Source organism: Pseudomyrmex gracilis, unplaced genomic scaffold (assembly GCF_002006095.1).
Source record: "Pseudomyrmex gracilis isolate BER0280 unplaced genomic scaffold, ASM200609v1 scaffold_60, whole genome shotgun sequence".
Lineage (NCBI taxonomy): Eukaryota > Metazoa > Arthropoda > Insecta > Hymenoptera > Formicidae > Pseudomyrmex > Pseudomyrmex gracilis.
In genome coordinates this window covers 212,004-239,260 of record NW_018020644.1, presented here as the reverse complement: position 1 = coordinate 239,260, position 27,257 = coordinate 212,004, and the positions used below count along the sequence as shown (strand labels likewise).

At 34.1% G+C, this 27,257-nt stretch overlaps 5 protein-coding genes across 7 annotated transcripts; 2 read left to right on the top strand and 3 right to left on the bottom strand.

Annotated features, from left to right (window-relative positions):
- Positions 1 to 126: 126 nt before the first annotated feature.
- On the bottom strand, positions 127 to 6,649 carry LOC109854164 (guanine nucleotide exchange factor subunit Rich). The gene is made up of 12 exons (XM_020426996.1): positions 6,357 to 6,649; positions 5,703 to 5,966; positions 5,206 to 5,612; positions 4,481 to 5,108; positions 4,036 to 4,399; positions 3,422 to 3,960; positions 2,828 to 3,317; positions 2,459 to 2,741; positions 1,899 to 2,353; positions 1,612 to 1,771; positions 1,305 to 1,493; positions 127 to 1,231 (listed from the first exon to the last, which is right to left on the bottom strand). The coding sequence occupies exons 1-12, from the start codon at positions 6,489 to 6,491 to the stop codon at positions 898 to 900; spliced, it is 4,248 nt and encodes a 1,415-aa protein (XP_020282585.1). The 5' UTR covers positions 6,492 to 6,649; the 3' UTR covers positions 127 to 897.
- A 1,025-nt stretch (positions 6,650 to 7,674) lies between these two features.
- On the bottom strand, positions 7,675 to 13,032 carry LOC109854179. The gene is made up of 13 exons (XM_020427026.1): positions 12,999 to 13,032; positions 12,739 to 12,877; positions 12,125 to 12,302; positions 11,907 to 12,008; positions 11,543 to 11,827; positions 9,747 to 11,396; positions 9,554 to 9,668; positions 9,198 to 9,405; positions 8,886 to 9,072; positions 8,495 to 8,665; positions 8,275 to 8,427; positions 8,088 to 8,174; positions 7,675 to 7,970 (listed from the first exon to the last, which is right to left on the bottom strand). The coding sequence occupies exons 1-13, from the start codon at positions 13,010 to 13,012 to the stop codon at positions 7,750 to 7,752; spliced, it is 3,510 nt and encodes a 1,169-aa protein (XP_020282615.1). The 5' UTR covers positions 13,013 to 13,032; the 3' UTR covers positions 7,675 to 7,749.
- Positions 13,033 to 14,597: 1,565 nt separating this feature from the next.
- Positions 14,598 to 20,226, top strand: LOC109854131 (DNA polymerase alpha catalytic subunit). Of its 2 annotated transcripts, XM_020426938.1 has the most exons (7): positions 14,598 to 14,636; positions 14,902 to 15,126; positions 15,321 to 15,524; positions 15,742 to 16,685; positions 16,790 to 17,149; positions 17,242 to 17,443; positions 17,513 to 20,226. In XM_020426938.1, the coding sequence occupies exons 2-7, from the start codon at positions 15,000 to 15,002 to the stop codon at positions 20,119 to 20,121; spliced, it is 4,446 nt and encodes a 1,481-aa protein (XP_020282527.1). In that variant the 5' UTR covers positions 14,598 to 14,636; positions 14,902 to 14,999; the 3' UTR covers positions 20,122 to 20,226. The 2 variants fall into 2 exon arrangements, with proteins under 2 accessions (XP_020282527.1, XP_020282526.1); XM_020426937.1 differs by lacking the exon at positions 14,598 to 14,636 and having other exon boundaries at positions 14,846 to 15,126.
- Positions 20,227 to 20,298: 72 nt separating this feature from the next.
- Positions 20,299 to 21,720, bottom strand: LOC109854132 (pseudouridine-5'-phosphatase-like). Its single transcript, XM_020426939.1, has 4 exons — positions 21,351 to 21,720; positions 21,045 to 21,263; positions 20,727 to 20,959; positions 20,299 to 20,580 (listed from the first exon to the last, which is right to left on the bottom strand). Exons 1-4 carry the CDS (start codon positions 21,412 to 21,414, stop codon positions 20,401 to 20,403), a joined length of 696 nt encoding a protein of 231 aa, XP_020282528.1. The 5' UTR covers positions 21,415 to 21,720; the 3' UTR covers positions 20,299 to 20,400.
- Positions 21,721 to 22,542: 822 nt separating this feature from the next.
- On the top strand, positions 22,543 to 27,216 carry LOC109854174 (probable Dol-P-Man:Man(7)GlcNAc(2)-PP-Dol alpha-1,6-mannosyltransferase). 2 transcript variants are annotated; one of them, XM_020427009.1, is made up of 8 exons: positions 22,543 to 22,842; positions 23,137 to 23,269; positions 23,333 to 23,506; positions 23,686 to 23,839; positions 24,085 to 24,229; positions 24,306 to 24,532; positions 24,603 to 24,851; positions 24,979 to 27,216. In XM_020427009.1, the coding sequence occupies exons 1-8, from the start codon at positions 22,717 to 22,719 to the stop codon at positions 26,906 to 26,908; spliced, it is 3,138 nt and encodes a 1,045-aa protein (XP_020282598.1). In that variant the 5' UTR covers positions 22,543 to 22,716; the 3' UTR covers positions 26,909 to 27,216. The 2 variants fall into 2 exon arrangements, with proteins under 2 accessions (XP_020282598.1, XP_020282599.1); XM_020427010.1 differs by lacking the exon at positions 22,543 to 22,842 and having other exon boundaries at positions 23,178 to 23,269; positions 23,374 to 23,506.
- Positions 27,217 to 27,257: the final 41 nt, after the last annotated feature.

Sequence of the window (27,257 nt, the reverse complement as noted above, 5' to 3'; positions counted from 1 at the left end):
TTAGAAAATACTTTTTATGGGAAAATATAACATGTATTTTTTATGTTACTACCTATATTACAATATGTATAAATAACTTAATAATAGTTCTCTTACATATCTATTAATAACTCATTATTGTTTTGTATATTACATATTATTATTATTATTATTAGTATTGTTGTTGTTGTTGTTGTTATTATTATTATTATTATATCAGACCTTTCTTAAGATGAGCCAATTTTGATTTAAAGTTTTTTTTTAATTACTGGTTTTATTAATTGGTCTTTTGTTATATTGCTGTTTACTATTGCTTACAATTAATAACTGAGCTTATGTATACGTTATGCGCTTTTTTTACGCACAACAATAAAATAATTTTGATATCATAATGTAATTTATCGCGCATCCGAGTTCTTAATTTCGCAAACGCATATTTTCTAACAGTAAAATCAGAACTGTTTAATATACATCTGACATGCTGTTTTTCATCTTTATACATGTTTCATCTGTACAGTTCAAGATTTCTGAAAAAATTTAATAATAAAAGTTTCGAAAAATCTTATTATTTACAAATTTCAAGACATTTTTAAAATTTTTCACTGCTTTTTTCTAAAACACAAATTACGAGGAAGATTGTTGATATTATTTTTTCATTATGTTATTGTTCTTATCCTTAATAGTTGTGAAACGCAATCAAGAACTGTTGAAATAAATGCTAAATTTAAATCTTTTGCAAACAAATGCAAATATATAAGTGAAACGAAATTCTACATTTGAATCATTATATAATTAAACTCTTTTTCATACATATAAAACTTAGTAAAAGAGTATCTAGATGAAAAGGTTTTTTGGTATGTAAAATCCACAGCGAGAAATGGAACAGCTATAGTTTTTTGGAGCTTTTTAAAGCGTTTTTTAAGAGATCGCGCAGGTGCTTTGCTGCGAGTTGACGTCCTCAGTGACGTTGAGATTATTATTGTAACTTCCGTGAAAAACAGATTCCTCCACGATCAAAGGTGATTCGGGCAAACGCTCCTCTTCGAGCTGAACTGTGTTGGAATTGTGACTAATCGACGAATGCCGCGAACGAGAAAGGGTACCACGTTGATTACTTCCAGCTGACGGTGCCGGACTGGGAGAAGAGCTTTCCGGTATTTGTTCTTGTTCTTGCTGTTGCTTGGTTATCACTAGTCTGTTCAAAAGGGATATCTGACCTTGAATATTAGACATAAAAGGACGGTATCCCAAACTGAAATGAAAGTTATATAAAAGCTAGATTAAAGATTAAAGATTTTTTTTTTAATTACCGATTTTCAACATACCATTCCGAATGAGACCATTTGGTCAGTGAAAGCAATCCATCTCTTAGATTGATTATAGAATCAAAAGTTTGCATTGGCGCGTGTGCTGTTCTAACAGTTCTAGCCATAGCAGCTGCATCTCGTAAAACGGTAGCGACTACTGCAGCCCAACCTAGACAGCTGCCTTCAAGAAACAGTTGCAATAAATACCTGCAAGAAATTGAAATATAAGGCATACGTAAAATTGTATTTAAACAAAAAAACATTTTGAACAATGTTGGAATATGTTTAATGTTGGTAAAAAAAATACATGTTATTAAATTAATACCTCAATTGTACTTCCGCTCGGCCGATTGGCGCAGAGATTGAGGAAACTGGATGTTCTGTAGATCCTACCGATTCCGGCGAAACCCAACATACAGAGCCAACAATGGATTCTGTGTCATCCCTCCAAATTGTACTAGTATCACTAAGAACACTGTTGGCATCTAAAATTGTAATTAATCTATATAGAACAACATTATTGTTACTCAAAACAATAAAATTTTGTCTTATGAGAAAATGCTTATTTTCATGAAATAAAAATTATTTAATTTGCTAACAACTACAACTTGCCATTTATTAGATTCGGTGCTAATTTGGCTTCCGCAGTTGGAAACTGTGTCTCTAAACTAGCGACAGGTGAGATCAGAGTCGTATACGGAGGCCTACCACTTGGAAGACTAGTATATCCGCTGTCAGGTAGATCGATAATCAAATTCGGCGACAAGGTTTCGTCATCGGACATTACAGAATGTAAAGAAGTGAGGCTGGATCTCCGAAACTTTTGCAACGTTGGTAACGAAAGTGTTGGATATGGAAACGCAAAATCTTCGTGAACCGCTTTCAAAGTGCCAACATAATCATCGATCTTCGCTGCTCTATCACGCTCCCGTGCAAACCATGTTACTAAATGAAAGTCAAGACGTGCAGCAAATCTACCTAAATCGATCAAGCGACGGGCTGAAAGCAAGCGCCGAGCATGACGCTGCAATATGACATCAATGAAGAACTCTTCCGCTGACCCCTCTCTTAGAAAGAAAAATTTAATTTTATTAATAAAACAAATTATTATTAAAAAAAAAACTTACATTATATCAAATAAGTGTGGAAAATATTACAGAAATTATATTTACTTGTTCTCAGTTTTCTCGTTAGATTTTACTGTTGGAACTGATTTTTTTCGCCTCATAACAACATTTCGAGTTTTCTCAAGCATAGAAGACGGTGCGACTTCTTTCTCGGATTGCACTTTGGGTGTAACTGTAGTACTGTAGCTGCGACTTCTCGAAACTTGCATAGTGCCCAAGACCAAAGATAAATCATCCTCGTGTGGAGAAAGAGGAGGCGTCTGAGGAGGACCACCCAGTTTCGTACTGCCGGCCCATGATGTACGTGGTGACTCCACATCATTTGGATCTAAATTGCATAAAATATAAAAGATTAATATATAGAAGATTCTTTCTGTTAAAAAACATTTATAAGTGTACAAAACTAATATTCACCAATCGCTCGAAGAAACCTTACGAGATCTCTTGATAGTTCCCATCTGCCTTGCTCTAACGCGGCGTCCAATAACAACGTAGCGTGCTGTCTGCTGACCGAAGACGGCTCTAAGTTTTGCAGAATAATCAAGTAGCTGGCAGCGGTATCGAGCTCTTGTCGTTGCAAACAGTCTTGCAGCAATTTTTTTGGAGAGCCAGCGACGGAAAATAAATACGGCCAAAGTGCGATTTCAGTCTTGCGAGCGCATTGCACGACAGCTCTGGCCCAAACGCCAGGAAATTCGCGAATAAACTCCACGACAGACGGCAACTGAGCATCCGGAATAGGATCTTTACTCGTTGCTTCTTCTTCGAGGACTTCGTGAAGCAATAACTCCAACGAATGTGGGAAATACGGCAACGCGGAGCATGAACGCGCTATCTCCCACGCATGGTAGCCCAAGTTTCGATGTATCAACTGACGTAAGATCTGATGTAGATACACTTGACTCTAGAAAATAAAAAAATAAAAAAATAAAAAAATAGAAAAATAAAAAATTAATGGCGGTGAGCGCAATAAGTTTGAGAATAAGAAATAAAGAAACAAAATTTTACCGTGAGTTCCAACAAATTAAAAGGCAATGAAAAGGGCGAGTTAGTATCTGACGTGAACAGCACAGTGTCGTTTTCAGCTCCCAATAGAATCGCGTCTTCAAACAGTATCGCCAGTGGATAAATCCGCAAGTGGAAAGGTAACATTATTCGTTTGCTCATGAAAGCATGAGCCTTCTCTTGATGGTTACGAAACAGCGGCAGCCACACTCGCATGCCGTGAGCACCGCAAAACAACCACAAAGCCTCAGTTAAGTGCGGTTTATCTCTCCTCGAACGCGACGGCACCCAAACGTTCTCGACGTATGACGCTAATACCGTCGGGGCGCTGCATGTGAAAACTTCTGGATTATCGATGCGTTCACGTTGGACCATAAGAAGACGTCCAGAAATGTTCAGCAAGAGACTTTCGGGATGAGGATGACTGCCGGCGGTTTCTGCTCGTATCGTAGTTAACGTTGCACTGACCACGCAGGCGGGATGTACGCACAGCCAGCTGATATCCACCGTTTGTACTTTTGTGAGCTCGATACCGCTAGCTTCTACAAGCACAACAGCACAGCCAATTTAGATTTTCATTCGGTCAACAACTTCTTAAGAGAAATGTTTACACTTACCAGTAAAATGTTGTATCTTCATGTTGTAAATAATAATCTGAGCATTAGCGCAAAACGTTAAGAGTCTATCTTTCATTGTATTCAACAAAAGCACTTGCGAGGGCATTTTAACGGTCTTAACATAATTATTATCTAGCCGAGTATCGCGCGGATAAATTCTAATCTCATCTTTGTCGTCCAGGCTGGAATAACTGCTGGCAATAAGATATCCTTTATGCCAGAGAAGTCCACCAGTTACTATAAAATCTCGTTCCTGACTCTCATTGCCAAACAATTTCCATTTTCTCGAAGGTAGAGAATAGTGCGCCAATCCTGTTCGACCGGCCACCGCAAGACTCAAACCTTCGCTGTCTATTGCAGTATACTGTAACACAAAAAAAAAATCGTCAATTTGCATTTTATATGTTTTGTTTCTCAAACATTCTATTTTTATATTATAATTTACTCGAATTGGCCAATTGGAACCACTGTATGCGATCGGAATGGGAACGACGAGCCACTGTTTGCAGCCGGCAAATGTCTGAAGCATGCTGTCGTTAGGCATTTCAGTAGCCACATGAAAACCCGAAACCGTGGAAGATAAGCCTGCGCCTAAATTTAAATACAGTCTATCTTCGCCTTGAAGATACAGGTGTCCGTGATGTCCCATGCACGGGTTGACAGTCAGAGGGCTTTTAGCAAAATCCAATTGGATAAGAGAGCGATTTAAGCTGGACGTTTCGTTGCCGTTTTCCTCGGTAACCGAAGGTCCTGGAGATTCTCGCAACATCCACAACTGATAACCCTCTGCCGACCATTCCATCGTGTGGATGTGAAGAGGATTATCATGCGTCAAATCCACTCGTAGGCCATAATCCCATTTTAAGCTGCAGAGCAAGAGAGCACCGAAGGTGCTCCATAGCGCTAAGCCACCGCCTTTCCAGGCGAGAGCGATAGCGCAACTATCGGGCGTCCATCTGAGACACTTGACACTACCTGGTCGACCTGGATAATCTTTAGAAGATAGGCTAAGAGTATGCGACATCTCTAATCCTCCTGTTGTATCATCGACGTAATAAACAATGCCTTCGGAGCTGTAAATTAAAAATGTGAAAAAATTATTTTATTACTTGTTAATATGTGCGGAATTACATCTTGATCGTAAACGTTGTGACTAAGATAAACACTTACTTTTGCCTACCAATAGCAATCAGTCTATATTTGTGATTGACAGCAGCGCAAGTAGCATCATCTAAATCTCGAGCCCAAATTCCCTGCACTTGATTAGGATCAAACTTCAATGATTGAGCAGTAAGAAATGCGGCTTTGCCATTGTTAAGCACAATAGCAAAACCTCCAACAAGAGGTGAATATTCGATATCAGTAACATAAATATTGTCTTCTGTGAGTGGCACAGCTACAGTAGAAATTTGTTGATCAATACTGAACGGTATACGTCTCAAGTCCAAAGAATAGTCGCGATTCATGGTGCCATCCCACTTGTGGCGCACCACATGACTAGTTTTAGTCGCTACCATAAGCTCATCTCGTATACAAACTAATGAACTAATACCACCATCAATCCAAGCTGACTTTTCCTATAAAATTAACAAATAAACGAAAGTGCAGTCTTTTCATATTTGGCAATAATATTTTCACATTCGATAATAATATAACAAAAACCTTACAAAAGTCAAAACAAGAGATGGAATAACTTCTTTAATAAATAATTCTGCACTATCTCGTTTCAAGCTGGTAACTGGTGAATCTCGTTGTTCATAGAGTCCTCGGCCTTCTGGACTGTTATCCGAGAGCTGATAAAACAACAGATAACTGTCCGATGTTGCAATAACCAGCATACTCGAGTCGGGTCTCCATTGTACCAAAACATTCTCACCGTGCTTTTGCAATGAAACTGCAGATCGTCTGCTAAATACAATTGGCACACAAGGCTACAACAAATTATACTTAATCGAAAATTGCAGAACATACATAACAATGTAATGTGCATACATGCAGAATATAGAAATATATATATGTGTATATTGTTTACATGTTTGTTTATAAAAAAATATAAAAATTAATGTATCAATTACATATATTTATCTCAGTATAATAATAAATACGAATTTTTAAAAAATATTTTTGATGTTGAAGGAGTCCAATCTTATTTATGGAAAAAAAATAACAAGAACTGTTATTTCAATTTACTTTTAACAGAAATATCTCAAATTAGTTCTTCGTAATTGTTATCAGTAAAGAGATCTAATAATTGTAAAGTTATAAAAAATCTTTTTTATAAAAAAAAAAGATGTTTTGACCTAAATTACCCACATACATACCTTGCAATACCAGATGGTGAGAGCATCCGTTGTAAGAACAGCAAATAGGATTTTGTCTCTGTTGCATACTACAGCGTTTATTTTATTCGCCTCGCTAAAATTCAGAACTCGCGGCCATCCTACCGGGAAAAACATGATTTTAGCAAGGGAGTCTTATTACTCCTCTTTTCAGATCTCTTTCATGTTTTGTCTACGTTTTTTCCCCCCGACACTCAGATTTTGACAAGTAAACAGTTTCTAACCTCCACATAGCGTAATTAAATTTTTTTGAATGGCAACTACATAGAGTGAGATATCGGAAAGCACACATACATAGACTGCGTTCTGATATTCACAGCCAGGAATTCTATAGCACATGTGACGTAAAGTATAGATTTTTAGTACTATCAGTGAATCTGAACACAGCCAATAGAAAAGTCGCTCTCGGTTTCTCTGATACGTATTAAAGGCCGAAGCACAGACTTTTGCATAACGCATAAGACATAAGAAAATCAACCAATCAAAACTTTCTAGAACAAGAAGTAGGGATGAAAACAAAAAGCTGGATTGGTTGATTTTCTTATGTTTTCATATACGTTATGCAAAAGTCTGTGCTTCGGCCTTTATGTTCAAACGTGGACATGGTTTTATTCCATGCTATGTCCACAACCGTGCGGTTCTATTCCGTGCTATGTGCACAAGCCAAGTGTTGAGGTGAGAAAGATCGAGCAACCGGATCGAGTAACAGTGATGAAAGATCGAGCCCCCACCGCTTCGATACTCTCGCTGCTGCGGGCTCGATCTTTCATCACTGTCGAGTAACACTCACGAACATTGTGAACGGCAAGTGAAACTTACCTTTAGGCACTATTAATCTCCATTACTACAGTACAAAAACATATACAGGGTGTCTGACAACGAACTATAAAGCCGCCGTGTGTAGGTAGATCGGGTCATTCTGAACAGAAAAGTTATTTACCATTTTGCAAAATTGGCAATATTTATTGAGATATGAATTATTAAATGTAAGCCAATAAGGGCGCGGGGAGCGATGATCGGACTCTATAGGCGTGCACGATTATCAGCTGGAAAGAAAAATGGTTTCTCTCATGTCATGTCTTAGCAACGAGAGGCGGAGTAAACAAATAAGCGCGGCGCGACTCAGATTCTTGCGATCGGGCGCTATTCGGCAGTACGCAGCAAGCAACGGCGAGCGAGGGGTACCGGTGCGATACTCCTCGCTCGCCGCTGTATACTAGAAGTTTATCATTATGTAATTAAACTTCTCTACAATAAAAAGAAATATGGCAAAAGTATAGTAATAAACACTTCACTAACATCACATATATATGGCATTTTGTTTCTGTACAAATTAACTACAAAATATTATAATAATTTAATGTTGGAGTACGTATTACGTAGTAGTTTGGATAGATTTAATGTGCATCTTTTGCAGATACAATTTCCAAAACCTTGGTTCATACTGACTTAGAAATGCTTGTAATTGTCTAATTGTAGTCGGTCTTAAAGATCTATTTGGTGTCCATTTTATCACAGACGATGCAACAAGATCAAATCTGTGTCTGGAAAGACTGAGTAATGCAGATACAACACCTTCTTGTTGATCATCGGAACCTATGTAAAAATAAATGATAAAATTATGTTAAAAGCACATGTGACATACAATATGACATGCCGCACAGAGAGACTAGGTTTTTGTTGATGCAAGATCATTATTAATATTACTTTTACCAGATTCAATAATGTCACGAAGTTGTTCACTAATTTCATGCACTAATTTCTTGTCATCTTTTAATGGAAATGCATGTAAGAGTCTTCCTATAAATATAAAAAAACAAAGTTAACAATATACAATAATGCTGTTCAAAATATAAAAGCATATATAAAGAGAAGTGTAAAAGAAAAAAAGCATGTGTACCGAGTAAAGAAAACGCGCTATATATACAAGGATGTCTAGAACCTATGATCATTGGCAATAAATCACATTGAATAATATTTTTGTATGCCCAAAATGACCCTTGTCTTTTCGCAACGAGTATAATGGCTGTGTCCAAGTCCTCCGTACGTTTATCTACGACAAAAATATTATTGTTACACACAAACAAAACACAAAACAAGCGTATAAAAAATATACTTACTTTGAAGAATGGTTATAAGTTCTTTAACAAAATTGTTTACTTCCAAATGATTATATTCATAATATTTCGATATTAATGCTTTTAATTTCTTCACAGTTGTAGTCCGAGGATCCGTATTACTTGTAATATTAGACGCATTGATAAGAAAGGCTATGCACTTAGGTAAAATTTCTGCGAACATTTTCGATAACATATAGTTGTCATCATACATTTATATATTTTACATTACAAGTGATTTTATACATGTGATTAGTGTTGCAATTATATATTGTACAGTATGTTGGTTGCATTGTAACGTGAACAAACTGACAAAAGTGAATAAAAAAGTTCTATCTGTATATGTATATATATATATATGTGGCGTATATCGGTATATTATCAGAATATATACCTTTGTTAGTTTCAGCTTTCGGAAGAACTTCTGACCAGCACGTTAATATCGTGTACAAAATAGTCATTGACTTGATACTCAAGATGCAGTAGAGAGAATCACAGCACATCATGCGTACTTTTTCTCTATCTTTTTGGATAAGTGCGAGAACAACATATATTCGCGTGAGCGACTCAATTGCTGGCATCTACACATTACGTGGAATACATTAGAATCAATATTATTTTCAATATTTTATAGTAATTATTTATATAATTTCAATTTTTATTTTATTACACTTTTTGTTATATAAGTAAATAATATATTACAAACCTTTTCATCACTATTATGTTTAAACAGTGCATATTCAATAGCCATTTGTACAAAATAAATGACTGTGGGTTTCAACACCTTCAAATCGTTCAATAACGTTATAATCTTCTGTTCAAATGGCATCATTAATGGTGCTGGAGGAGTGAACGATTTATCCGGAACTTCATTATGAAATTCAGTGTATTTTGATACAAATGTAACTACACCTCTAAAGAATAATTATAATAGTTATATATTTTTCTTAATTTACATGCTAATACACATGCATAATAGGGTTTTATTAATTTATAATTCATGCAAATAATTTTTTTATCTTAACTACATCGTATATTCAAAAGACTGTAAAATATACTAACTTGGCTATAATACGAGGTCCGCATGTGGTATTCAATTTGTCTGTTACTTCAAAATGTACAGAATCATCCCAATCGCTATTTATAAGTCTCTGCAACTGTTTCTGTACAAACTTATCTAAAATGTATAATATATCGATTATAGGACTAATTTTGTCTGATTCAATTCAATGTCATAATTTACTACGTCAAATACCTGCTATTGTATGAATATGTGTTATTTTCTTCAAAGACCCTCTTGTGTTTCGCATTTCACGTTTGGTAGATTTCTGATCGATATATCTAATTAATTGAGACATTGGTGTATGAGATTCTTCGACATCATTGCGAAAAAACTGCATGAATGTTGATTCTTTGTTCTGTTGATTCAAATCTGTTTCAATTTCGATATCTTCATTAATGGATGAATCAGCTTGGCTAAGTTTGCTCTTTAAGCTTGTGATATTTTTCACCAAGGCATTGTCAATCACATCTTCTCTTTCTTTCTCTATTTTCGGTTTTTTCGTTGATATACAATGTTCGGTGACGATCAGCTTCCTCTTCAAACCCGTAATATTATTAGCTGACAAGCCCTCCTCATTTTTGTCCTCGTCTTCGATTCGTAATTCCGATTGTACAGAATTATAATCAGAGCACATTTCAACGTTTTTTTGCGTCCTTACGCACGTATTTTCCCGTGTCTTTTTTTTTAAGTTCCGAATTTTTTTAAATAAACGATTACTTTTATTTTGAACTTCTCCGCTTTTCTTTCTTCTTTTTGTTGCTTCCGCGGTATCAACGATATCGCGATCAAAGTTTTCTTCTTCAAGTGATAATACCTCCGTCGTTGTTAAATTATTCTCTCGCGTATCGATAGATTGTACGTTATTATCGTTAAATAAATTATCGCTGGTATGCAGTTCGTCATTACGTAAGTGTGATAGCTTATGATCTAAATGTGATGTTATCAATATATCTTCAACAAATGCTTCGCCAGCTTCTGCTGAATGAAAAGAAATACCTTTAGGAAGAAGCTCGTTATTTATTGCTTTCTCTTCTGTTTTATAAGTGTCAGTAGCACGACTGGATATATTTTTATCCGGTATTGAATTATTTGTATTTACGTGTAATGGAAACTCGGACTGTGCAATGTTTTTCCCTTCCGTAGCGTTATTGGTCTTGTCGTAAAGTGAATCTACTATATCCTCTTCGTTAATATTCTCAACTTGATAACAAACATTTTCAGAATTATCTTCATTACACGTGTCCATTTTGAATAACTTTTTTATCTTTTCCTTCATTTTCTTTCTTTTGATGTTCGATCGCTCTTTCGTGTCAACATTATGCACATTTTTCAGGTTTTCCATTGCCGATACTATTGCACCGCTTTTCTCATTGTAATATTCCGCTATGCCTTTGCAAATTGCGGTAACTAGATGAGAATTGAGCATAGAATCATTATTACAATTCATAACGTGACGATGACTACAAAGACTCGTATTTAATCTTTTCTTTGTTTTTCGCAATTTCTTCACTTCTTCCTCTAACGTTTCAATTCGGTTTTTTACATTTTTAAAAGCCAAAGAGTCTTCAGTCACTAAATCATCGGGGAAATCTTTTTTCGTAAAATTTATATATTCAGATGCAGCAAGTATCGCGGGGTTCGAGTTGTACTTATCAGATAAATTGGTAGCTGGCAAACGTACAGTACCACATGTATTATTCAATTTGACATTTTCGGAAGTTGACATTGCCGTAGACGGATATCCTGACTGAAATGTTTTTACATTTTCTGAATCAAATGAATTTAGGCACGGCATAGATATTTTGAAACGAGTATTCTCAATTTTATTTGTAGAATTTGAATCTGAAAATTAACGAACGCTTTAATTGTTCATAAAACACAACATAAAAGGTGATAACAATGTATAATAAAAAAGAATATTTGTGTAAAACATTGATATTCTGTTATCGTAATTCATCTGGCAATTAATTTATTGATATGTTACTTACTGAGTAAATAAGATGGCCGATACGCTTTTATTGGTGAAAAAAGAAAATTATTTTCAATTAATTGCGGATGTGTGCTCATTGTTTTGCATATTTTTTCAGGAAGTAGAGTTGGAGACAAACGAGCTTCACACTTGCTGCAAAATAATGGATACGGATCATCCTTCATACTGTAAAATTCATCGGTCATAATACTTTTATTTTGCAACTCAGGTTTTACATCAATAGCACTTTCACGCATTTGTATCGGTGTTACGTTGATACCAACATCTGAAGTTGACTTCGTTTCTATCAAAGAGATAATAAATTAAAAATAATAAGTGTATAATAAAATTTAATTTTTGTCATCAGCGTATTCGATACTTACTTATATTCAGTTCAGCAGTATCGGTGCAAATGATTTCTTTTTCTCTTCTCATAGATTTCATTTTAAGCTTTTTCAATTCATGTTCTAAACTTCTAATTTTTTCTACCAAAAAAAAGAAAAATGTTTTATTGTTAAAAGTGTACATCAAATAAGTTAATAAGATTAGAAGTCGTATAAAAAAAAAAAAAAAACTATACAGAAATGTTTGAATCGCTAACCTTTTAGAGAAGAATTTTGCAAGTTATATTCCATAATTTTAATTGAATGTTCTTCTTCCATTGACTTTATTTTACAGTGTAGTTGTCGTATAGTTTGTTTACTGGCAGCTACATCTACCTTATATTCATTTATGTTCTTAGTCAACTCTTCAGTTTTCTGTTTATTTTCTGCGATTTCCTATAAAATTGTAGTATATCAATCATTTTATAAGTTATGTGATTTTTCTATAAAAATTAATTATTATATTTACTAGTTATTATTCAATAAAAGTGATATTAACCGTTCAAGCCAAAAAATTTGTGTCTCTTTGATGTAAAACAAATAAAAAAACTATTTTATCAGCATTAAAATGTTAAAAATGTTTCTACAAAAGTTACTCAAAAACTGGTAGCTTTTGTATACACTTATTATCAGCATTCCACAATAATATTTTGTTAAATTTCTTTTACAGAACATTCACTTAAAAATGTTCAGCTTGAAAGATTATAAGTTTACTTATATCCTACAAAATTTACCAAAAAAAAATAAAGATAACAGAAATATAAAAATAATCTACCAATTAAACAGTTAATTAAAAAAAAACCAAAACTTATATACATATATATTTACTTACAAGTTCTAATTCCTTTGTTTTATCCTTAGCAGATTTATAATTAGATATTATATTCTTAGTTTCTTTCTTAGCAAGTTCCAAATCTGCTTTTAAATTATCATTTTCTCTCACTTTCTCAGTATATTGCTTAATTAAATCACTAAAATAAAAAAAATATCTATGACAAAAATGTTTACATATTATGTACTAAAGATGTGCTTAAATAAATTATAAAATAATATGCTTTTTAGTATCTAAATACTTATAATCAGTATACTTACTGAGTCTTACACATTTTTTGTTTCAATAATACAATTGTTTCCTTTATTTTTTCTGTCTTTAAGTTGTATTCCTAAAATTAAGACAAAATTTTTGATTATAGTTTTGCACTTATATTTTTTTATAAGTAATAAAAACAAATATAAGACTTATAAAAAAAAAACTTTTATATTTAAACTTACACATATGCAAAAATAAATGTAATAACAAATTAGCAGAAAATATCAAAATCTCAACTTATTATAACATAAAAAATATAGAAAAACTATAGAAATACTATTATATCAAACATAGTGCCATTAATAATTTTTCAACCATGTGACTATTTTTTTACAGAATATAATGCGGTGAGTGTGAAAGTATGTGTATAATATACAAACATATATTTATAAGCTCTGTGTATATACAACATTAAAAAATGTCTTGAAAATTACATTAATTTCTTTTTCTGTATATCCCAGATATTAACTTAAATGAGTAAATTAAAAATAAGCACGAGATACTTACCAGAACGTCTACGACGTCGTTCAAATTTTTGCTGTTGTTATCCATTTCTGCTACATAACAACACGTAGTATTCACTTCAGATTGTTCACGCATTGTTCGTAAGAATTGTACATTTGTGTTTACATATTTATTTGCTGGTAATTTATGAAAAAGGTGCAAACACTACACACACACACTGGAAGACTCTGTCAGTCAATATCTGTGAGCTGTGAAAGAAAACAGAAACAGAAGAGGTTATGTTCTTTTTTTCGGCTTAGTTTGGTGCGAATGTGCTACAATACGCAAATACGCCGAGACGATTTGATTGGCTGACGCAAATTACGCTCTATAGGTTTGTTCGCGTCGCATGCCCCAACATACTCCTACTCGCCCCAACGCGCCCTAACAGCGAATTCGGTAGCCTGCATTACTGCGCACTAAGTGCGACTTTTTTTATTGAAAGAGTTTATTAAAAAAGTTTTGAAGTTTCATTAAAGTTTCATTGAAAAAAGCACGTTGGAGCGAATAGGACCATGCGACGCGAACAAACCTTAGGTTTGTTTTTTTTCCCTAAACTGGCTGCACTAGTTCACAGTCTATCTTTTTTTATCCATATCAGAAAGAAAAAGATAGACTGTGAACTAGTGTATCCAGTTCAGGGAAAAAAAACAAACCTCTTATGTAAAAGCAGCTTCAGAGAATCGATTGAGGTTGAGTCCATACGCCATGATACTCTTTTTTTTCACATTTATTGGGTGTGTTTAGCCGAAGTTAGCGCTACGTAGCGCTACGTAGCGGCTTCATGTAGCAGTTGCACCTGCTGCGTTACTTCTGCTGGACAGTATTGCTACGCGCAGCGCTTTTTGTAAGCGCAAATATGTTTGTATACAAATCGCCGTTGTATTCTTCGGTTGCTAAACTGTGTTTTTTAATTATTTATAAAAATGGCAAAAAAGTGTCAAAGTATTATAATTGGGACGGTATTATTGTAAATGGCGGCCACTACTTAGAACATGCTGCGCGTAGCAATACTGTCCAGCAGAAGAAACGCAGCAGGTGCAACTGCTACATGAAGCCGCTACGTAGCGCTACGTAGCGCTAACTTCGGCTAAACACACCCATTGTCCGAGATCTTTCAGATTATCGCCTTTAAGGTCGAAGCACAGACTTTTACATAACGCATAAAGGTACCTTTTCATACAGCAGCACGCTGCGGCAGCAATACGTCACGTGACTCATATTTTCTAGGACTGCTTCCGCTGCTGTATGAAAAGGTACCTTAAGCCTAATATTACATTTGTTGTACAACAAAGATTTTAAGTATGTTGAGTGGCTATCAGATAGAGTTTTATAAAGAACTCTATTTGATAGCCAATCAATATATTTAAAATCTTTGTCGTACGACAAATGTAATACTAGCTTAACGCGTTGTACATAACGCATTGCCGCGTCCTGTCTGCGAGCAGCCCTCTGATCTGAGATTTTTGGACTACAAAGATAAATAGTAGATTTCGCGCATGCGTTTACAACTTTACATCAAAGCTTGTTTCCCGCCAAACATTACTTACAAAGATCAGCTAAGTGATACTTATGTCTTTTCATTGACAAACGACATTTGCAGGAAAGATATGGACGATTCACAATGTAAGTAAATGTTTTAGCGTTATGTGAGATAGCAATGCAATTCTAACCAAGTTGTAGTACGAGAAATAGATTTGTTGAATATACATGTAGATAGTACATTTTCATTTTGATATGAATTTCTTCGATATTCTGCAACTTATTTGTTACACTGGTAACATAGAAATTGTTGATTTTATTCTAAAATCATGTTTTAGCATCCTTGTCTAGCAGAACTAAACGTCAAAAAACCGATAAGACCTCCAGATTTGCAGCTTTGGAAAAATTGAAGGAAGCTCGAAGTAGTGGTAAACGCAAGTATGAGGTTGAGGAGCTAAAAAACATATATGATCAAGTGGATGAGAAGGAGTACAGTAATACTGTACTTAAACGTCAACGTGATGATTGGATAGTTGATGATGGTATAAGAATTTATATATACACATTATTATAATAAAGTTAAAAATTTACATATTAAGCAATATAGTTGTTTGAAAAATTTTTCAAGCAAAGAACCTTTAAGAAATTTAGCACAAAATTTTGCTTCCTAGAATTTGCTTTATAAAAACATATATATACATGTATAACACTAATAGATATAAGTTGAGTTTAAATATAAATAAAAATATTAAATTAAAGGAGAAAGTGGATATATTGAAGATGGAAGGGAAATTTTTGATGATGATTTGGATGAGGAAAGCATTTTTGAAGCAAGAAAACAGAGAAATAATATGGCTGGCCCCAGAAAAAAAAGGAAAGAAGAAAGTAAAAAGAAAGGAGATATTCAAAGTATGATTAGAAACATGCCATCTAAGAAAATCAATTCAGCAGCAGTTAAAGATGATGATATTTTGGGAGAGTTGCTCAGTGAGATAGGTTGCACCAGCAAGAACATAGAGAATAAACTTTCATCATCAGCAAACAATGTAAAGACACAAACAAACAGCACTAAAACAGATATACAAAACACTACATACAAAATAAGTGAATGTGAAAACATTGCAAGTAAGACTAGTGTAGATGAAACCACCGCATGTGAAACTTTCTTTAAAGACACAGAAAATAACGGTATAATGGATTTGATGGAAGTACCTTCAGAATTAATGGAAGAAGATAATTTTTCTTTGTCACCAAACGACATAAAATCTGAGAATAATGGGAAAAATGTAGAAAACTCTGAATGTAAAACTCTATCAAAAGATATAAAAGTAAATAATGATGTTGATTTAACAGAAGTAGTGCCGCAGCAATTAATTAAGACAAATGAAGTTTCATCGCCAGCAAGTAGTAAACTTCAGAGTCGTAAAACAGATGTGCAGAATGCTTTGTGCAAAACTTCTGTTAAAGATATTAAAGTTGGTAATGCCATTGATTTGACAAAAGTAACACCGCAATTGATCAAGACAAAAGATGAAGAAGTTTTCAGATTCTACTATTTAGATGCGTACGAAAATCCTCTCAAAAATCCCGGAACTGTATATTTCTTTGGAAAAACTTACATCGCAAGTCATGATACTTATGCCTCGTGTTGTGTTATGGTACACTGTATACCGAGGAGAATATACCTTTTACCGAGAAAATACGTATGTATAGTTGTACAAGTTGTATCCTACTTTCTTTTTTAATGAGCCAATAATTTTATTATTTATTAATTTAAATGTAACATTTTTTGTTATGTAAATTTTAGCTGAAGACTTCTAAAACAGAAGAACCACAACTTACTACGATGGAGGATGTGTATAAAGAATTCGATAAGCACGCCAATAATCTGCATATAATGGAATTTAGTTGCAAAGAAGTGAAGAAGCATTATTCCTTTGAAAAAGAAGGTACACCAAAAACTTCCGATTACTTGGAAGTCAGATATAGCGCGCGTTATCCAGCGATCGATGCTGATTACTCGGGACCGGCGATCGAGCGCGTCTTCGGTACAACGGTGAACGCATTAGAACTGTTACTTATAGAACGAAGAATCAAGGGACCTTGCTGGTTGGATGTTAAGAATATATCACCAACTCCAGGACGGTTTTCTTGGTGTCCGCAGATAGTAAGTGAATATATGTATCATATATATATATATCAGAGATTAATAGAAGAAACGATAGAAATTCGCGTTTTTATTTTTGCAATGTGCAACAGATCGTTACTTCCGACATGAACAATGTATCACTGTGTCCTCAAGACAACTCCAAGCCTCCAATGGTGATAGCGACTTTGAATGTGAGGATGTCCTTAAACACGAAGTTGGTGAACGAAGTTGTGATGGTTGTTGTATTAATTCATCACAAATACAATGTTGATAAGGAACCACCAAAGCCGCTTTACGATCATCAAATTTGTTGTACGTCTACTTTTCGCGTAGTATTATTGTATTTTTATTATCATCTGATTGATTTGTTATGTTTTGCAGTTATCACACGTCCCCGAGATACTCAATGGCCGCGACAAATACGAGATGCTTTTTCGAGAGTCTCAAATATCGAAGTAATAAAATGCGAAACCGAAAGCGAGTTGCTTGAAGAGCTTTTAGCTCTAATGCAGAAAACAGATCCGGACTTAATAATAGGCTATGACTGCGCGTTTCAATTTGATGTTCTGATGCAGAGAATGTTTACATTAAAAGTGTCAAATTGGACCAGAATAGGAAGATTAAAATCAACGAATCCTCCTTTGCTTAGGGGGAAGATAATTCTTAATCAAGCATTTGTTGGTCGTCCAATTTGCGACATACAGATTTCGGCAAAAGAATTAAATTTAAAAGTAAGAAGTTACGATTTGCAGTCACTCTGTTGTGCGGTATTAAAAACGAAAGAACACGAGTGTAAAGAGATAACACCAGCGGAGACTTCGTCGTTCTACAATACAACGGACAAAGTGTTAAATTTAATAAATACGACGTTAAAAGAAACAAGATATATCATGACCATGGTTATGGACCTGAATGTTATACCGCTCGCGTTTCAAATCACCTGTTTAGCTGGTAATATTTTATCGAGAACTCTGTTAGGCGGAAGAGCCGAGAGAAATGAATATTTGTTGCTACATGCTTTCCATCTGAAAGATTATATAACACCGGACAAAAAAATTGAAAAGAAACGACGAAATGATGACGGTCCGCGTAGAAAAGCCGCAGCATATACCGGAGGTTTAGTGCTCGAACCAAAAAAAGGCTTCTACGACAAATTAGTTCTTCTAATGGACTTCAATTCCTTATATCCGAGTATTATACAAGAATATAACTTGTGTTTTACTACTGTACTTGGTGCTGGATATGCTGATTTTGAACATTTAAGTATTCCCGAGTCAAATCTGGATCCCGGTGTAATTCCAACTGAGATTCACAAGTTGGTCAAAAGCAGGCAGCAAGTTAAACAACTAATGAAAACACCGAATTTAACGCCGGAACAGAAAATGGATTACCATATCAGACAAATGGCGTTAAAACTCACTGCCAATTCTATGTATGGATGTTTAGGAGCGACGCATTGCAGATTTTATGCTAAAGGCTTGGCCGCTTTGATAACAGCCAAGGGTCGAGAGATTCTGGAGAATACTAAACATCTGGTCGAGAAATTGCAGTACGATGTGATTTATGGTGATACAGATTCTTTGATGATAAATACTAACATTCTTGAATACGATGACGTTTTCTCTATCGGTAGAAAAATTATGCGAGAAGTCAACAACCGGTACAAGAAAGTCGAATTGGATATCGACGGAGTGTTTCGATATTTATTGCTTCTACAGAAAAAAAAATACGCCGCCGTTACAATGACAAAATTGCCAAATGGTCAGATACAATTGGCACAGGAACACAAGGGTCTGGATATCGTGAGAAGAGATTGGTGTCCGTTGGCTTGTGACACTGGAAAAAAAGTTTTGGATATACTTCTTTGCAATCAAGCAGGCAAAACTCGCATTGAACAAATTGAGCAAGTTCTGCAAAATGTTACTAAAAGTGTGAAAGAAGCAACGGCGCCGTTATCGTCATTCGTTATTACTAAACAATTATCGAAGAATCCAGATGCATATCCAGATAAAAAGCAATTGTCTCATGTAATAGTAGCGCTGAGATTGAACAAAGCAGGCGGTCGGATGTGGAAAGCCGGAGATACTCTACCCTATGTTATATGCGAGGATGGAACTAACGCTAGTGCGACAGAGAGAGCTTATCACATAGACGAAGTGAAAAATAATGAGAAATTAAAGATCGACGTTACTTACTATTTACTGAGTCAAATATTTCCTGTAGTGTTGCGAATTTGCGAACCGATAGAAGGCATTGACGACGTCTTTCTAGCCAACAATTTAGGTTTAGAATACGTTTACAAGCCTAAGACGATAGCTTGTGAAGCAACACTGGATTTGCCACTGGCCATCGTTGATGAGAGGTTCAACAATTGCCTTCCTTTAACATTTAAATGTAGAAATGAAAAATGTAATACAGAAATAGTAATTAAAGATACCATAACAGAATTTCATTCTGGCCGGCAATTGTCACTAAGCATGTGTCTCAATCCAGATTGCAAATTGCCACCGTGGAAATATGCAAACGTGATACAAAATGTAGCTCAACTTGCAATGAGAAAGGCGATTACCAAGTACTATAATGGTTGGTTAGAATGCGAAAATCCACTCTGTTCCAACAGAACAAGAAAACTGCCGTTGGATTTTGCGAAGAAATTTCCGGATTGTTCAGTATGCAAGGACGTTTTCATGAACAGAGTTTATTCCGGGACCGATCTCTACAATCAATTATACTACTATTATAAAATATTTGATATCAATCAACCAGCTTATAAACATCTGCTGTCCCAATGTTCGCGGGATATGATAGCTGCATACAATACACTAAAAGAGACGATTGATAGACAATTGAAGCGAAACAAGTTCTCGTGTGTCAATTTTACAGGAATATTCGGTAACATTAATACCAACGATCCTTTGGGAAGTGTCGGCTCGAAGGAAGATTTCGACGAATTAGGCGATCTGTCCGATGATACGGATAAAGAAGTTTAGGAAAGAGAAACACATCTCGAGTAATTATTAAATAACATTTTAAATATTTCATGTTGGTTTTTTTTTAATAATCCGTACATGCAATATATAAACTGCTGATTGCAGAGAATATATTATAAATATTGGTGATATATATGTATATATCACAAAACGTGTTAATAAAACAAAAGAGACTGCAAATAGAAACATTTAAAAAATAAGTTACCTTTATTTTTATATAAGATAAAAAAATTACTTCTGAATTCCGTGTTGTACGTGATAAATTGAAAAGTAGACGTACTATGTTACATACGGCGGAAGCCCGAATTTTTCTGGTTGAAAATTCTCGAGACTGTCTAGTACAAGGGTAGCTTGCTTCGTGTAACGTTTAGGAAGCATTGAGTCTGGTATCATAACGACTTGCATTCCGGCGTTTAGTGCCGCTTGCACGCCGTTTGGTGCATCTTCGAAGACCAAACACTGAAACAGTTCTCAGTTTCTCTTGAATACACAGATGCAGGTAATTTAATATTTGCAATTAATCTTCGGGAATATATAAAGTTTCAATCGTATTTGGTAAATACAACTTCATTATTCGAGAATTAAACGGTATCCGAAGATGTTACCTTTGAAGGATCTGGATTGTCGGGAAAACGCTTGGCGGCTATGAGAAATACATCAGGTTCCGGCTTTCCGTGAGCGACTTCAGGATCTGAGCCGCCAAGCACTCTGTGGTGAAAGAGTCCGAAGAGATCGTGCCAATGTCTAGTTTTTAGCTCATAGTTCTCACGATCCGAAGATGTAGCTAATGCAATTGGAATGTCGTTTTCTTTCAAGTGCTTTAGGAGACGTACGGCACCTGTTAATTGTGCGCAGGGTATATTACATATTATGAATCAAAAGTACTTTATTATCAGCCAAAAATGCAGATTGTGGATTGTTACCTGGCATAGGACTAGTGTGTGGAAACAACTCCCGATAAATTCCGGTGATCTCTTCTTTAAATTCGTCCACTGTTAATGGTAGCTCTAACGTTTTTACTACGTAACCGGCGACGTCTTTGGTCTTGAAACCCATTGTTTGCGCCTTATGCTCCCATGTGAATTCCTTGCCGTAGCGATTTGTGATACGGTTAAAAGCCTCAGTGTACAAGTATTCTGTATCTAAAAAAAAAAGAAACATTGTGACATATATATGTGACTTGCGATCAAAGAAATTTCTGAGCTATACTATACTTCCAAGATACTTACTAAGCAACAAACCGTCCATGTCAAAAATACAATGTGTCACTTTGTTGTATGTGTCAGTCGACATTTTGCAAATTAAATTGCAGATTTAATTTGAATCACGGGTCAGAATTAAGAAACGTAGTATCTCAGGAGCGTGTCTTTGCGACATTGAAACGCTGATAGCAAACGAAAAAAACTGCTATAAAGATTGTGATGTTAACATCAGCTGTTTTATCTGTTGTCTTTTATATAACACCACTTATTTCTTCTTTATCACATTATGTTAAAATTGCAGAAATTGATATCTTGTATTAATGTATGAAATAATTATTTATAATCTTAGATAAGTTTTATAATTATAGAAGCAAGTTTGTAAACTTTTAGCAACACACTTTTTGATATATATAAATCTTTATTACATTGTTTTTAGAAAAATAGAAAAGTGTTTTTTTGCTTTATGTTGAGATTATTCTTAATATATATGCAAATGCGTATAGATTAATAGTTTTTTTTTTAAATAAAATTGCTGCAAGAAAAACACACACACACACACATTTTTACGATTTCAGAATTATGTATAAGAGAATTGTAAAAAATATACTGTGTGACAATTAAAGAAAAAAAATTTATTTTTAGAAGATTTTCTTGAAAATATTCTTTTTAACACTTATGGACATACAGAAAGCATAAAAACATTTAAGATTTTCTGTTCAGTATGTGTTAAAAATGTGCGGACGGCCCTTGGGGCCACACAAAACACACAAAATAGCATAATAATTGCATAACATAAGACTGGTTTAAAAAACTCAACGGTTGAGAGATCGTCACTTATGATAGGACTATTCTTCAAAACCTGCTACGATTCCAAAAGTATGATCCAATCATAAGTGATTATCTCTCAACTGTTGTGCAACTGTTGAGTTGTCTGAACGCACCCACTGTCTCGCGATCAATGAGCATCTGTAGTTTAAAATCTTTATATTGATTTACAGAGCACAAAACTGTGTTCTACTGAGGCTTCTCTCTATCATGAGCTATCCATTTTGTAACGATATGCTTATATCGGGAGCTTTCCAGCTACGTACACAGGCGACACTGTGTAACACAATGTCCATTAGTGTGAGAAAGAGCGTATCAGTGTGTCTCATTCACACTAGTGGACACTGTGTTGCACAGTGTCGCCTGTGTACGTAGCTGAAAAACTCCCATCGCATGTATGTACGTGCATACATACATACATACATACGTCGTATTTGTTGCACAGCATCGTCGCCTTGTGGAACAAAATCTCCCTATCTTCCCAGTACTTAAGATTTATCATGACGAGGTCCAAGAATCATTGGACATTTAACGAGTGACAGTGCTCGACAAAAACAGATCAACGATCATGGATCAGCTGATTATTCTTATATCAGCAGTGCATCTGTTATATTGTCCATTCACGAAAGTCGAGGAAAGTTTCAATTTACAGGCTATGCACGATATTCTTTATCACGGTTTCAATCTATCCGAGGTAATGATTGAAAATTCAAATAAAATAGTTTAGCATTATTCGGTGAAAAGTCGAGTTTGAAAGCTCAGGTAGAACGGTGATTGTGTTGTCTATCAAGCTGCCGAGCATGCAAAACAAAGAGTATAATATTAAATTTAGCAGCAGATGCGCATATTTATAAACCTGTGATCAACTGATGTATCTAATTGTTCAAGAGATGCAATAAACCGCAATTTTTTTTTTTTTTTTAAATTTGTTTTTGAGAAAGAGAAAAAGAATTATTACATTTAAACACATTGTCTTTGTTTTCAATAGTATGATCATCATGAATTTCCTGGAGTTGTGCCACGTTCTTTTCTGGGACCTATTATAGTATCTGGTATTGCCTCACCACTAGTGGCAGGCATTAATTATCTGAAGCTCAATAAATTTTTTGCTCAGTATATAGGTAAATATACTTTTAAATATTTCTAACTATTTTCACAATAATTAAAGCTATATTATCTTGCAGTAAGAGCAATATTAGGATTACTAGTAATAATTACTCTCAAGTTGTACAGACATGCTTTACAAAATATTTTTGGACTGCAATTTACAAAATGGTTTGTTGCTGTAACTGTGACACAGTATCATTTCATGTACTATCTTAGTCGTCCACTACCAAACATAATGGTTATGCCCTTAGGTAATACTTTTATCTATGTATAAAAATACTCTTATAATTTTTATTATAAGATTATTGGAGAATAATTATAAATATTTCTACATTCAAAGCTGCAAATATGGTCAAGATATTTGCATTATTAGTTGTGACATTTTGCAATTGATTTTTTTGTTTAATTGACATAATGATACATTTTTTAGTGTTACTGGCTTTATTTGGATGGCTGAAACAAAATCATATAATGTTTATTTGGTCGTCAGCTGCAGCAATAATAATATTCAGAGCGGAACTCGCTATACTCTTAGGATTGTTCCTTTTATATGATATAGCCTACCAGAAACTTTCTGTATCAAGGTATTTACATACAAATTCATGGACCACATTGATTCGTAATATGGCTGTAAGATTACAAACAGAAGTGATTAAAATCATCAAGAGGCCTTCTGCAAAACTGCACAAATTTTGTAAGCTTTGTTACGCTATCAACTAACTTGATTTATAGTTCTGCATCAACAGAAAAATTTCTCTATTATATAAACATAACATTTTTCTATTGCATTGAGTTTACGCAACGTATTTTCTAATTATAATCATTTTAGATTACTTAAAATTGCGATACCAGCCGGTATATTGTTCCTAGCGCTTACGGTTGCTACAGATTCAATATTTTGGAAACGCTTGGTATGGCCGGAAGGAGAAGTATTCTACTTCAATACTATTCTCAATAAAAGCAGTGAATGGGGCGTATCCTTTCCAGAGATAATAAAATATTTCTGATTGTTTTTATAAGTATATAAGTAAACTTAACACATGTAAATAGACATCACCATTTTTATGGTATTTTTATTCAGCTTTACCGAGAGGATTGGCATTTTCGTACTTTTTGATTCCTTTGGGAATATTCTGGGACGCGAGAGTTCGTGTGCTCACTGTTCCAGCTATTACTTTTGTTGCGTTGTTTTCGTTTTTGCCGCACAAAGAATTGAGATTTATTATATATGTGTTTCCACTGCTGAATGTTGGCGCGGCCGCCGCTTGCCATAGAATGTAGGTACTCCTGAATTTTAAATTTTTGTGATTCTTTTACTTACTATAAAAATTTCTTGCTAAAATTTAGATGGGAAAACAGAGCAAAAACAACATGGAATGGTTTTTTAGCAGTAATAATCTTAAGTCATCTTGCATTAAATATCGTGTTCTCCATGTTTCTTCTATGCGTGGCTGGCTCTAATTATCCCGGAGGTCTGGCAATTGCCAGATTACACAGACTTGAGAAACACTCTGTTGAACCAGTGCACGTACATATTGACGTGTTGACCGCGCAAACTGGAGTGTCAAGATTTACACAGACCAATTCTTCTTGGATGTAAGTGTCTTTTACCTCATCATTATTTCAATAAATATATTGTGAAATATATTTATTGTAGTAAATATATTGTGAAAGACTTGTTTAACTCTGTTTCTCTCATGATACTTTTGATAAAATATTACAGTTACTCGAAACAAGAGAACTTGACTATTGATGATCCTGAAATGCTACAGTTTACTCATCTTTTGGTGGAAGCGGGAAGTAAATACTCTCCGAATTTAAAGCCCTACCTTGAAACTCACGATATTATAGATTCTATCGACGGATTCTCACATATAACTTTAAATTATAACATGTTACCGCCAGTCAGAATCAAAACAAAACCCACAATATTTATTATGAAAAGAAAACCGAATATCAAATATGATTTTGACAAAACAAGATCAGGAGTATCTACAAAAGATTTACCGAAAAAAGCGGGTAATATGAAAAATATAGGATTAAACATATCACATGAAATCACAAAGACAATAGAACCACTATTTAACGACATTATGGAGTCATTGGAAGAATTTGCAAAACCGGGAGAAACTGACAAACAAAATTTTTCAAATATTGGTCTTGAAGAGTTTAAAAAATCGAATAATTACACTGTAGAGAAAGCAGAAAAGCTTAATGGCTTGATAGATTACAACGTAACATTTATGGAAAATATTACTCAAAAGGAGGATTTGAATAACTTATTGACAGAACTAAAAGATAGCAAGACAAGTTTTCAGGACAACCTTGATGATATTTCTGACATAAACAAAGCCAAATCTGAAAACATAAAATCAAAAAATGAAGAAGAAAAAATTATTAATGAAAAGTCTAAGGTTGATCTGAATATACGTCAACAAAGTTCTAGCGTTAAAGAAACACTTAAAAAACTTATTCAAGAAAAGATATTGGAAGTTAAACAGAGAAAAGAGAACAATAATGAACAAAAAACTACAGAACTTCCAATGAAGTCACTGAAGAAAAAAGGGATTGCAATACAATTGCCAAAAAGAATGAAAGTATTAAAACAAGAATTGAAAGATCAAACAATTGCAGATAAATCTGCGACATCGGAACAAAAATTTGAGAGTGTAAAGGAGCAAGCATACGATGAAAATAAAACTACCAAACAAATTGCACGTAAAGTAGACAAAACTGCGGCATCCAAGTTAAATATTAGTCTGGAACAAATCGTGCAGAATGAAGATATTACTATAAAAAAAGAAAATGAAACAGATGCAAAGAAAGCAGACTCACAGACTTTCGATGAGTCTAATGCACAAAAAGAGTTATCTATATCTGAAAGAAAAACTGAAGATAAAGATAAAGAAAAAAACATAAAAGTATCACAATCAATTAATGCACGAGAAAGTATACGAAATATAATAAATCAATTTAGAGAATTTGAAAAAGAATTTATATATGATGATACTAATTCGATAGTTCCAACGACGAATGACATGAATAATGCAAATGTTGATGGTGATTCTTATAGAACACAAAAAGACATTGATTCTTTTCCAGAGAGTAAAACTCAACTAATGACAAAAGATGCTAGAGAAAGTCTGAAAGAGATAATAGATCAATTTAAGTACATTAAGCATGAATTAACTTTGGAAGAGGACGATCGGTTTGATGAAATTGCGGCAAAGTATATGGAACAACCAATTGACGAAACATTGATGCAGTTTAATGAAGCTCTGAAAACTTTGATGCAACGAAGAAAACAAACTGTGCCACAAAAACACGCATCTAATCTAAACTACGATAATAATTACACATCAGAAAAACAAAGAAAATTAGAGATGGAAAAAAACACACAAGAAGCAATAGAACAAAGAAAGAAAATAAAAACTGTTAAAAACAGTCACAAGAATGATCATCCAAAAATTGTAAAAGTAAAGCTGAAAGAAAGAGATAGTGATGTAAACAGACCAAAACAAGATCCTATGATCACTATAGCAAATAAATACACCAATACATTAACAAAAACTGAAGATACAAATAATCAGAGACATAGAGAGGATACTTCAAATAATGTACATAAAGTTGACAGCGAGAGAAAGAAAATATAGAAAAATATCGAAAGTAATTATAAAGTGGCTAATTAGAATGCTTTACAAGATTATAAACTTTATCAAATCGAAATAGCTGTGCAATGTATATATATATATATGTACACATATATTTAGACACTTGTTTCTGTGATATATTAAAACAATACTTTCGAAATAATACGAATAATATAAATACTTTTATCATATTTTAAAATATTTGCAAGAGTAAATTGTCTTATTTAAATCTTTCCCAAAATTTAAAATAGTGTTAACTATTTTGTATACATACATGTACATAAAGAAATGTAGTTTTGTATGTATGTGTGTGCATAATGTATCAATGTTTTGCATAAAATAAAACTGTTTT

Excerpts from the sequence above, each read along its gene's own strand:
- LOC109854179 (XM_020427026.1), bottom strand. Across the intron at positions 11,397-11,542 it reads TCGGCCATCTTATTTACTCA|ATTCAAATTCTACAAATAAA; the intron begins GTAAGTAACATA and ends GTTAATTTTCAG. Across the intron at positions 9,669-9,746 it reads ACATATTCATACAATAGCAG|ATAAGTTTGTACAGAAACAG; the intron begins GTATTTGACGTA and ends TATACATTTTAG.
- LOC109854132 (XM_020426939.1), bottom strand. The coding sequence starts at position 21,414 with ATGTCGACTGACACATACAACAAAGTGACACATTGTATTTTTGACATG. Across the intron at positions 21,264-21,350 it reads CATGGACGGTTTGTTGCTTA|ATACAGAATACTTGTACACT; the intron begins GTAAGTATCTTG and ends TTTTTTTTTTAG. Across the intron at positions 20,960-21,044 it reads ACACACTAGTCCTATGCCAG|GTGCCGTACGTCTCCTAAAG; the intron begins GTAACAATCCAC and ends CACAATTAACAG.
- LOC109854131 (XM_020426938.1), top strand. The coding sequence starts at position 15,000 with ATGCGTTTACAACTTTACATCAAAGCTTGTTTCCCGCCAAACATTACT. Across the intron at positions 16,686-16,789 it reads ACCTTTTACCGAGAAAATAC|CTGAAGACTTCTAAAACAGA; the intron begins GTATGTATAGTT and ends TGTAAATTTTAG. Across the intron at positions 17,150-17,241 it reads TTTCTTGGTGTCCGCAGATA|ATCGTTACTTCCGACATGAA; the intron begins GTAAGTGAATAT and ends AATGTGCAACAG.
- LOC109854164 (XM_020426996.1), bottom strand. The coding sequence starts at position 6,491 with ATGTTTTTCCCGGTAGGATGGCCGCGAGTTCTGAATTTTAGCGAGGCG. Across the intron at positions 4,400-4,480 it reads GTTCCAATTGGCCAATTCGA|TATACTGCAATAGACAGCGA; the intron begins GTAAATTATAAT and ends TTTGTGTTACAG. Across the intron at positions 3,318-3,421 it reads TTAATTTGTTGGAACTCACG|AGTCAAGTGTATCTACATCA; the intron begins GTAAAATTTTGT and ends TTTATTTTCTAG.
- LOC109854174 (XM_020427009.1), top strand. The coding sequence starts at position 22,717 with ATGGATCAGCTGATTATTCTTATATCAGCAGTGCATCTGTTATATTGT. Across the intron at positions 23,270-23,332 it reads ATTTTTTGCTCAGTATATAG|TAAGAGCAATATTAGGATTA; the intron begins GTAAATATACTT and ends ATTATCTTGCAG. Across the intron at positions 23,507-23,685 it reads CATAATGGTTATGCCCTTAG|TGTTACTGGCTTTATTTGGA; the intron begins GTAATACTTTTA and ends TACATTTTTTAG.